This window comes from Lepisosteus platostomus, chromosome 14, assembly GCF_059453375.1.
Source record: "Lepisosteus platostomus isolate fLepPlt1 chromosome 14, fLepPlt1.hap1, whole genome shotgun sequence".
In the NCBI taxonomy this organism is placed as follows: domain Eukaryota; kingdom Metazoa; phylum Chordata; class Actinopteri; order Semionotiformes; family Lepisosteidae; genus Lepisosteus; species Lepisosteus platostomus.
Window position 1 is genome coordinate 18,793,452 of NC_142624.1, and position 12,118 is coordinate 18,805,569.

The window sequence follows — 12,118 nt, forward strand, 5'->3', positions numbered from 1 at the left end:
AGTTCATCGTGGTAAACCTGCGATTTCAAGTACAAAAAGTAGGCTTTTCAATTAATGGATGTGGACGTGAATGTGATGTTTATGACGAGCAACACCTGATGGCGAGTAAATTAGATTTAATTAGTAAATCGAATTAATGAGCCCTTATTGGCTGCTCATGTGCAGTTCATGTGATAAAGGTTTTAAATAATCTAATTAAGGTGTTTCACAGATTTCTTGTTTCTTTCTAATGCAAAGGTTTAGTTGTATTAATGACGCACAAATGCAGAAGGCACTAATGGAGACTTTGTTTGCATAGTTGGTTCTCTTCACATACACTTTGTAATTCCTGATTGTGTATAAGCCCATTGTATAATAGTGTATATGAATGAAGTCCAGGCGCTCAGCCTTATTTAAATAAAGGTAAAATAATTGAAACAAAAGAGACCTCAGTTTGAATCATTTGAGCCAGAAAGACGACCACATGTCCAGACTACCTCAGTTTCCCACTTATTGATGGGATTCACCAAAATGGAAAATTTCCAATATAAACAACGTGTTGTTGCAGACTGCCTTTTTGTAAAGTTTAAGAAGATTTCTCCTAACTTGCAGTTTGTGATAGCTTGTTACATTCACTATTTTGTGAATCGCAACTTCACGTCCCCTCCTCCCTCCCATCATGGTTAAATAAGTATTCAGTGTTTCAAATGTAGTTATATTCGGCTCTATGAATTCTGCAGTACGGTTTCTTTTTCTCTAGATGGCGCGATTGCATTCTTTGCGAAAACACCTCACGGTTTCTCTTTCAATGCAAGAGTAGGAAACTGTTTTATGAAGCGCCTTTCACAAACAGAGCTCCAAGTGTTGTACAACGGAGGGAGAAAACCTTAAATTAAACACAAAAGATTCAGACAGTGTGTTAATTCAGTGTATATTGTATAACGTGTTCTGGAATGTCAGGACAGGCAGATGTATATCTAATACAGTGAAAGCTGTAGCCTCAAGCTGGTCATCGCAGTAGTCAAGTCTTGATGAGGTGAGGGAAAAAGTGATTGATTAGTTTCTCAACAGTGGGTAGAACTAGAGCACGACACAACGTAGAAACGCTCAAGAGTTGAAAAACAGGCATCTTGGTGAGTAAAAAATGACCCACAGTTTTCATTTGAGCACAGCTTTGGTTTGAATACGATTGATTACCATGCTTATGGCACACACTCATGAAATACAGCTTTTAAAAAGGTTAGAAAACTCTGTTTCCATTAACAGGCTTAACATTTTCGTCCTCCGCTGGCTGCTAATTTAGATATTCTCCAGCAGGTGGCACAATTGATGCTGCTTTTCACCGAAGTGCAAGAGCGTCTCGAGTTACAAAAAAAGACATAACAGTAGATGCCATCTTGTGGTGAAGGGTAGCAGTGTAAACAAAGTGTACCCCTCCATTTATTAACCACTTCATCCAGTACAGGGTCGCAGGAGATGCTGGAGCGTAACCCGGTGAGCAGCGTGCTCAAGGCAGGATGCACTCTATTGCTGAGCACACAGAGACACAGACACTCATAACTGGGCCAGTTTTCTTTTTACAAAATTAACAAATTAACCTACCAGCATGACTTTGGGAGGGAGCAGCCAGCAGAAACCCGTTTGAACATGGGGGGAACATGCAAACACCACGCAGATAGCACTCTAGGAATCGATCCCAGGGACGCAGCACTGCAAGGCAGTCATGCAGACCACTGCACCACCATGCTGCCTTAAGATGTTCCTAAAAACGACAGTCTGAAATTCCAATGTTGATGCTATAATTCACCAAAAAGGTACAGTCTACTCTTTTACTTGTAATCTGTACTGCCCCTTTAATAAAGGCCATCTTTGTGTATTTACAGAAAAATAAAAAATAAAGGGCAAGCATGAAGGCACAGTGATCAGCCTCACTGCCCTGCAGCACTGGGGCCCTGGGTTCAATTCCTGGGACGCTGTTTGTGAGGAGTTTGCATGTTCTCCTGGCATTCTCGTAGGTTTCTGCCAGGTGCTTCATTTCTGTTCAAATGTTACAACATCATAAACACCATTTTATGAATGCAACGCTTGGACCCTTAATTTGATTTTCACAGTTGATGGACCTAGTAAAATAACCTCAGCTTTGTCATTGCCTTTGAAATGCAATATAAATAATTATAGTTAATCGTTCTGAATTAAAAGCCTTGAGTTATTGCAGCCCAAAATCTAGCAAGGCAATAGAATCTTCGACTCTCGTAGTTGTGTGGTATGCATTGAGCCTAGAGTCCCTCCAAAAATAAACTGCATCTATGGAGCTCAGATAACCTCTGTACCAATGAGAAGAGATGGTATACAGTACAAGACAAACAAAAAAGTACAGCTCTTACAAAATGGATGATTTTTAGAAATATGCCTTTTGATGTAGAATGTCCTTGCATTAGACCTATTTCGAACACAATCATGACTAATGGCATCATGTGGAGTAAAAAGATTGCGATGCATCAGAGAAGTTGTGGCCATTTGTAATATGCTAAGTGGGAAAAAAATCAGCTAGCAATCACTTCAGGCTTCTGACATTTCAACACTGTTTTGGATTACCGAAGTGTTTATGACAGACGACAGAATAGGCAAGGATTCTTATTTCAGTTTCTGTTCTGTTCCTCATGATCCATGGTCTGTATATCTCCGTAATCCCAACTCTGGGGGGTGGGGGGGTAGGTATGTTTACCGTTGTTTTATATTGGAAAGTAATTTTCTTTCATTTAGAGTACTTTATTAATTAACTGTTTTTCACTTCTCTTTGTTGTGTTTTTTAGTACACATCTAGCAGTATAAATAATAGACTTATTTCTATAACCTTGTCTTGTCAGTGCCTTGTCTGTATTCGCTCCGTAGACCTGGAGAACGATATCTGGCTCCTCTGTATACTGTATATGGCTGGAATGACACATAAACTTGAACTTGTTAGTTGTATGTGTGTGGCCACCATGATGCATAAAATTGAGACACCCTTCATACATGTTACAAAAACAGCATGTTTCCTTGAAGTGATAATAGTGATGGATACGTTTTTCATAGATATCTCTAAATTGTGAGACCAGGTGATGATGCACATATGGTAATACCAATCAAAATGAATTTACTGTAGTATGCTGTAAGTAATACCGTAGATGAAAGTAATTTTATTTTAGAGTATACAGAGCTTTTATCAATATGATAAAGTTTAAAGGGAACACAGATTGGTTTTATTTGAGTGGGGGAGGTGTACATTCGGGTTTGTTGAACACTAGTGTACAGGGTCAACAGCTTGCTTTCTTTTATCTGTAAGAAATATTCTTTGTTTTGCTAGGCATGAACCTTGATATAGAGGCACACTCAAGCAGTGAATTATGCAGCATGTCTATATTAAGGCTTGAAACAAGAAAATGATGTAAATAATAGAAAAGATCTTAGAGAAATAAATTTAGATATTATTGCTTAGTTCTGTTTCTGCATATTGATCAAGAAATTATATATTATTTATAAGGACAATGTCTTTCTTGTTCTGTGTTCTGTAAATGCAGCTATAGTACAGAAATCCATTAAAAATGCAGTTGGGGAGTTAAATGTCGTCTTTATTTAATCAGATACTTGACTTCAGTTTATATCTAGTTAAATCTCTGCTTGTATGTTCCTTTGTGTCCCATATAGCTTTATAGTTCCTAATGATCTTGTTGCTCACATATCTGTGCTTTAGACTACAGTGCTGTTTTTTACGTAGGTTCTGTTAACCCATAATTTAAAGAATATGGACATTCACATCAACATTTTTAGAATTAACATTGATCAGAAAGCTATTGGTTGCTATAGAGAAAGTCATTGTACAACTGGGCTTTAGTTTAATTCAGTTGCCTGAAGGCTCGTGTAACATTTTATTCTTTTCTTTTGGTGTGGTGTACAGTATAGTACATAACTAGTATGCCATTATTAAACAAAAATAACTGTCCTGCTCTTTAAAGGGGAACTGCAATGCTATTTTTATATTTTTGAGTTGGAAAGAATCGGCATTGATGAGAGCTTTAAAACCACAACGAAAGTAAATATGTACACAGTAGTGTGTAAAACCACCAATTTACATCACAAAATACATTTCCTGGCCAAATTTCCCATTGGCCCTTACCAATCATGGCCTCCTAATAATCCCCATCTATGAATTGGCTTCATTACTCTGCTCTCCTCCCCACTGATAGCTGGTGTGTGGTGTAGCGTTCTGGCGCACTATGGCTGCCGTCGCATCATCCAGGTGGATGCTGCACATTGGTTGTGGTGGAGGGGAGTCCCCATTACCTGTAAAGCGCTTTGAGTGGATTGTCCAGAAAATTATTTATTATTAATTATTATTATTAATCTCCAGGTACGTGCAGTGCCATATTGTTCTAATTGTCTGTGATTCAGACCGAGGCAACAAAACGTCCGGTGACATGAAGCGGCCCTATTACTTTGTAAAACAAGCAGGCTTGTGAATACAGCTCTTTTAATCCCATAGAAATACTGCTCTCATCTTTGAGACAGCTTTACGGACAAGTGCCACTTGTCGATTCTGCACGCAGGTCACGGAAGGGCCGCTACACATCGCGATTCTCGCAGACTCTCATTCTCTCCTGTGACGAGACCAGCAGCAGTGCGGCGACGGGACAACATGGCAAACATGGAGTACTTTCACAAAATTCACGATCTTGGGCTTAATTCGGAATCTGTAGAATTTTCCAATATCATCAATTTATTTTGTCATCACGGTCTGAGAAATCGGGACTGCAGTTCTCCTTTAAAGACCAAGCTCTGAAGCTTTAATTATACAGAATTAATATTTATATATTAATCCTCCTCTCGACAGTGGAGACTTAAAGGAGTCGTAACAAGATTAATTATTAATTAATTATTAATTAATTATTAAGAATAAGATGTAAAATATATTTGGATTATTCAATTACCATAATGATTCAGGAGTAAATTTCCTCTACCACTGAGTTCAGCTAGATTTTTCATGTGACTGTTTCTCTCTCTTTGGCTTGTGGTGGAGTCTACATCTCTGAGTAGACTATGCATCTCAGGTGGCGATTTTAAAGAAGAGCAGTCACTGAGCCAAAATGGCTATTGACAGCCTAATGATTGAGCACAGGTGTTGGCAGGGATAATCAGGGCCCTGTTGTTGTATACATTTGTGTGCAGATGTGTAGGCATCAAACTTAAACATGACATCGTTCTGCAAATTATAATGCACAATTAGTATTGACAGTTTTGTAGATATTCAAAATAATGAAACTGTGAATAGGGCAACCCTGTCAGTTGGTACTTATTACCACCTCCTTTGGCCGATCCAAATGTTTCCTGTAGCCAGTTAAAGCTCTTTCTCTTCTTGCCTTTTGAATTTTTCCCCACTCTTCCTTGGAGAACTCTTCTAGGTCAGAAATGTTCTTAGGTCTTCTTGTGTGCGCTACATGTTTGCGATGTCCCACAGACTTTCAAAAATATTCAAGTCTAGGGACTGTGACGGCCATTCCAACACCTTAATCTTTTAACCTATAAGTACTTCATGGTTTATTTTGATGTATGTTTCTCATTGTTGTCTTAGTGAAATATGCAACCTTTTTTAGCTTCAATTTCTTCTAAGATTCTGGGACAAGAGCTTCTAGGATTTGTTGATAAATAGAATCCATTTGTCCTTCCATCCACACAATATTTCCTGTGCCACTGGCTGCCACACAACCCCAAAGCTGAATCGATCTACCCTCATGCTTACTGTTTGGCGTGGTGTTCGTTTTCTTTAAATGTTTCACCTGTTTTTCTCCAAGCATATCTTATGGGGTTCAGTTTTTGTTTCAACAGCACTTTGTTTCAAAAAGTTTCCAGTGTATCATGATTTTGTTATGCATACTTTAGACATTTTGAGTGATGAGGTCATTGGAAAGGTTTTTCTTCTGACAATTCTGCTGTGCAGATCATTATTGTGTGAGCAACACTGTACTATGGGCCTGTGGATAACTACTCCAGTGTCAGCTATACTTTTCTGGAGGTTCTTTGCAGTGATCTTTGGGTTCTGCTTCGTAGATCTTACCAGTTTTCAAGCAGTTCTATTGCAGATTTTTCTGGGTCTTTAAGATCTTGCCTTAACTTCAACAGTGCTATATAGACAATATGGTTGTTGAAATTCAGCAGAAACAACAGTCAACACCCGAGAGATTTTATGGGTCAGGTATTTGTTCATACGTGGAATTGTCTTCCACCTGGTTTAATTTAAGGCCTAACAATTCAATCAAGTTTTGAAAAAAACAAATTAAGTAATGAATCAACTGAAAGGGTTCCCAAACCTTTGCACATGCAACTTATGCTTTTTTATTTTTTCTATTAAAATCAGCAAGTAATTAGTAGTTTTGCATTACAATTTGCAGAAAGATGTTGAGTTTAACTTCATATCATGTAGAGGTTGTGTCAGCTTCTGTTCACTTAAAGATTTGTTGAAACACAATTTAAACTTTTGCACAACCTAAACTTTTGCACAAAACTGTATAAACACATTACTTGAGCCAGGTAAACTAGTGGTTCACTCATTATTTCACATTCAGCTGTTCGTAATTCATTTTTTCCTACTCGATAGAACAATGCATCTTAAAAAACATCAAATTGGTAACTATAAACCCCTTTGGTTAGTTTAGAAAGGCTGGTTTCAATTAAACTAGAGACGCACAGTAAGAAATTATTTTTATCATCCTTTTGGACACTTTCAGACTGTTCCAACATATCTGCTGGAGATATACCCTATATGGCATTAGTCATTTGGAGTATATGTAGTTCCTGAATTTTTGTCCAATAATGCAAAATTATATTAATGTTTGATCTGAGCCCTCCAGTTTTATTTATTGGCGTGGAACATTTACTATACAGGGATTGCACTAGCCATCTTTCCTAGAAAATAAAATGGTAAATACTGTCAAGGGATATATACTCTCTTTGGCAAAGTTGCAATCTGCAGTCCATGCAGGTGTACTTGCATTGTATTGAATTACTAATGCGAAAGTGACCAAGTTAATGAATGACAGTTTAATTGCTTATTATGAAGTACAAAAGTTATAATCACAAAATGTAATGTTTAACAAAGCACACCTTTAGGTAAAACACATAGTCCCTACACGTCAGCAATATTAATATAATTTTTATAGTGGAATTTTAATTAAAATTCAGGGTGGGCCAGTTTGTCACAGAAGCGTTTCCACAGGCTCTGTTACAAAGTATTGTTTGTGACTATCTTTGAAAATAAACATATTAAGTTACTGAAGGGGTATGTAATTTGGGTTACTTATTCTTTTATATGCTTTTTCACTGAACTGCATTCAATAGGCAAATATTTTGTGAATATTTAGAATAGAACAGAAGAAAAAGCAAAAATGTGTTAATTGTGTAAATCTAATTTGACACTCATCTGTAATTTAACATTGTATGAACTCCATTGCAAAATATCAGGACTCAGTTGGGATTGGCTTATCTGGTTAGATGAGCATCAGCTATCTAGCACCTCTCAAGACAATCTTTAATCCTGCACCTTTATTATTTGCCTGTTCTAAGTACTTTCATGCGTCTCTGGAAATAACTTTTTCAGCACTGTCTGTGATAGAAAGAAAGTTACCTTTTGGTGCCCAGATTTACACTGTTGCTCTCCTTGTTATAAAACGTGCCTGTTCTGTGTGGACGAGATAGCTAGAGTGGTCCAATCAAGCACTCTGGTGACTGTGTTGAATCTTTTGTTTTCCCACTTAATTTCCTTACATTTAGCCTTTATAAGTATTTCTGGAGATTTTGTGCTGCATTGAAAAGATTGAGAAATATAAAATTATATGATAGAACACCAGAGAATCACAAAGAACATAAATGCTGTTACAGTAGCACGTGAGGTAGCTCATAAAATCGTTTTAGTGAAGTCTGTACTGTGTAAATGACTACTTTTTCCTTAATAATGCAACTTTCCCACAAAACAAAATTCTATTGCTTTTGTAATGTTTGTAAGTCTTTATACAAAGTGTTGTGGGAGTGTGGTGTATGGAACATGCAGCCAAGCCACATTGATGAATTTATATTTCATATCATATTTGTAGAAATGGAAAGAAGAGGATATCAGTTATCCACTGAAAAACAAAACAGGATACATGGACAAAATGGCTGTCTCTATTATGTTATTATGTTCCTAAATTGAATGTAACCATATGAATGATCAATATTTTCATGGCATGTATGCCTTTTATGGAGACATGCCAATAAACGTGCTTAAAATGAGATAAGGACCTGACATTTTTGTTACCAGTTTTTTCACAGAATCCTTAGCTGCGTGAAAGACAAAAGCAGGGGTGTCATCTAGTATCCCTTCATTGTCAGAAAAAGGTAGAACATTCATATGTCACGCCATTGTACTGTTGTCATCCAGCACTCAAGGTGTTGCTCTCTTTGTTTTAATAATTGCCTCTGCCTTGTAGATGAGGTAGTTAGTGAGGTAGTTATCGGGTTTTTTTCCTAGCACTCTGAGTGAATAGTGAATGTCAAGTTATAAATCATATTCTGGCATTGCACGTTGTATTAATCATGGGCTTCTCCTGAAAAAAAATCCTTCTTTGTTGGTGACATTTTCAGGTGAAATTAAATACTGTTAGTTGGTTGTCTTAGACAATTGCTGTGATCATATTCTCATATTTAAGGTTGCTGCTGGAAGAGGTGTTAGTGGGGCCAGCAGGGGGCACTCACCCTGTGGTCTATGTTGGTCCTAATGCCCCTGTATAGTAATGGGGACACTATACTGTAAACAGGCGCCGTCCTTTGGATGAGACGTAAAACCGAGGTCCTGACTCTCTGTGGTCATTAAAAATTCCAGGGCGTTTCTCAAAAAGAGTAGGGGTGTTACCCCGGCATTCTGGCCAAATTTCCCATTGGCCCTTACCAATCATGGCCTCCTAATAATCCCCATCTATGAACTGGCTTCATTACTCTGCTCTCCTCCCCACTGATAGCTGATGTGTGGTGAGCGTTCTGGCGCACTATGGCTGCCAGGTGGATGCTGCATATTGGTGGTGGTGGAGGAGAGTCCCCATTACCTGTAAAGCGCTTTGAGTGGAGTGTCCAGAAAAGCGCTATATAAGTGTAAGCAATTATTATTATTATTATTATTATTATTATTATTATTATTATTATTATTATAATATTTAGAATATCAGGATATGTCAGCAAGTTTATCTGAACACCATTATGTAAACAAATGTTTTCTCATTGAAATTAAAGTATGTTTCTCTAAAAAAAAAACTGAAACGGGAAGTTTAATGAACCATGACGAAGACAACATTTATAAAGACTGCACGGAATGGCTCTCAAAGAGCAGTCAAGAAATTCCTAAGAGTTGTAGCCTAAAAATAATCTGTTGGAATCTTTTTGTTTGAAAAAGAGGTGCAGTGGCTCTGGGGCTAAGGATCTGCACCTGTGGCTGAAAGGTTGCCAGATCCCGCAGCAGGCAGAGGAATCCTACTCCGTTGGGCCCCTGAGCAAGGCCCTTAACCCCAACTGCTCCAGGGGTGCCATATAAATGGCTGACACTGCACTCTGATCTCAAGCTTCTCTCCCTGTCTGTGTGTCTCATGGAGAGGAAGTGGGGGTATGGGAAAAGACAGATTCCTAATACAAGAAATTGTATATGGTCAATAAAGTGATCTTATCTTAACTTAATTGGAGTGGAAATTCTGTTCTAACCTGGGAAGTAGTACTTCATGAGGCTTTCGATGTTTATAATGCCCCATTAACTTTCTGCACACAGTTCTTTCCAGCCGGTTTCAAAGTATCTATGGCAGAAGACCTGAGGGGAAAGACAGAGGACCTGTACACTATTGAGGATTTAAAAGCACCAGTTAAGAAGTTTAGTCAGTTTAACCTGACACGCTTCTGAAGTTATGATGAAATTTGAAACTTCTATTGGGTTGTAATTGGATGTAAAAGAAAACATTGAATGTTCATCAGTTATTTGAGTAAATAACATTTCCCTTTAATCTGTGACTTTGCTCATTAAAGATGCAGCTTTGCCAAAAAATACAATTCGTTTAAACCATCCATTGCATGAATTGTTTTCAAACAGCATTTTTCTTTGAGATTTTTTATTTATTTTATGTGAGTGCTTCTGTCCAATCTCAAAGTTTTGTGGAGTACCCCACATATATTGTCCACAACAGAACAAAATACAGATAAAAGCACACCAAAGTGACCTACTGAAAGCCACTGGTTACTAAACTATTAAAGCTCTGGTGATGTACATTTTCATCACCGTGAACCACTTTCTTTGCATTTTTGTGCTCACTTAAGATAGTCTGGGTTCAAAATGGGGGTCCTGTGGTGGAAAGATGGTTTTGGTGGTGAAGTGAAAGAAAAGTGACACTGAATGAAAAGAGGAGAACTAGGCTAATCCTGATGAGTTTTTCCATTCAGCTTTGGTGTGATGCACGGTACAATTTTAAAAGACATAGCAATGCCAAGGCTGTAGTGTAGTATGAATTAAACATTTTACTACCATTCCTTGAAATTACTTTAAGACTTAAAATGTGAATTATGAAATTATGAAATACTCACAAATTCACTAACATTTTCTTTTTATCGTAATCAATTATACAAAATACCAGTTATACTGTAAGTATCCAGTCTAGAAATATATTATTTTCCTTTTAAAATGAACCTTCTCATAACTAGTTCAGCAGGCTCAACTTTATGTTGACGCTAATATTAATTATTAATTAATTAATTAACTAACTCCTGTACACTGTAATGAACACTGTACAGGCTCCATTATACTGAGAGAAATACTTTGTGTTTAATATCTTCTGTTCTCTTTCTTTCCAGAGCTAACACTCAACCCGCCAGAAGGAATAGTGGCAGGTAAATATGCTGGTCTTCACTTTGGAGCTACAAGAAAACACCTGTGGCTGTCTGTTATATTTGTATATATATTCTTTAATGTGCAGTTTCTCAGGTATTGTACTATACCTAACAGTGGAGGATATGAATAAGACATTTATTTATGGCTGTACTTTTTACAGCATTCGAGGAACAGTCATATTCTTGCACATTATGTGGGAAAACGTAAGGGACTGAGATCTGTGAGAATGCAGTCCCATTCCTAACATATAACGTATATTGAGGACAACTTGAGAATTTCTCTTACGCAGTAGTGTCATTTCATATAAAGTCTATTGGCAAAAGGACGTATTTGACTTCTCCTTTGATTGTAATAAAAATCTCCATGCAGGCATTCAGGGAAATGGTTACACTGTACTTTTTAGGACTGCTTGACACCCTGAGGTACATCAGACTTTACTGTCACTGTATTTTATTCTGTATTTGGAAGGTTTTGGTGTTGTTTCACATAGGGCTACCTTGGTCTTGGCATTCTATTATTGTATGTGAAAAATGTGAACGGTCACAAAACCGCCATATTTCTTATCTTGCCATCTTAAAATGTGTAACCTTAGAATATATTTTATCCTACACCATTATCTACATTCCTTAAACATTTAATCCTGTGTTCACCTATGGTTGATGCATAGCAGAGATTTAGGGGCTAATCATTGGAAGTGAAACCTAATACAATGAAAAATTTCTTCCTAATCTAATATACTCGCCTGTTAAATTGAAGCAGTGGAGAACTACGGAATCTAAGAAGTCCCCTTGTAACATAAAAAGCAGACAGAGGGTGTTCCCACATGGCTCACCCAAGGCACTTTTATGATCCAATGCATGAGCAACACATCTTAAGTCACTAGATGACTGCAGCTGGGACTCCCCAAGTGGTGGCGCACATTTGGCTGAGTACTGCTGAGGACAGGGTGGGAATGGGATGGTAATCAGGGCTCTCAGCTCTCTGCAAACAAAGAATCCAGCCCTTTTGTGGTCTAAAATAAATATCCTAAAAGCAACATGAAGTTTTGAAGCCGAATGGGTTCTTGAAGACATCACAATGGAAAAAAATGTCTTGGATACAAAACTGGAATCATCAGTGGGTTGTGGCAAAAGACTTAAGTTTCACAAAAGGTAAAGAAGTTTGAGGGAACGATGAAAGTGAGGCTAAAAGAAGTGTTTCTAATGTACACCA

General features: G+C 37.6%; 1 protein-coding gene across 1 annotated transcript in view; it reads left to right on the forward strand.

Moving 5' to 3' along the window:
• The window catches only part of ube2g2 (ubiquitin-conjugating enzyme E2G 2 (UBC7 homolog, yeast)), a 38,734-nt gene that overhangs the window by 960 nt on the left and 25,656 nt on the right, over positions 1-12,118 (forward strand). The window contains exon 2 of the mRNA XM_088607341.1: positions 10,870-10,905. Within this exon, the coding sequence (XP_088463467.1) occupies positions 10,870-10,905 (36 nt within the window). The remainder of the gene's footprint in view (positions 1-10,869; positions 10,906-12,118) is intronic.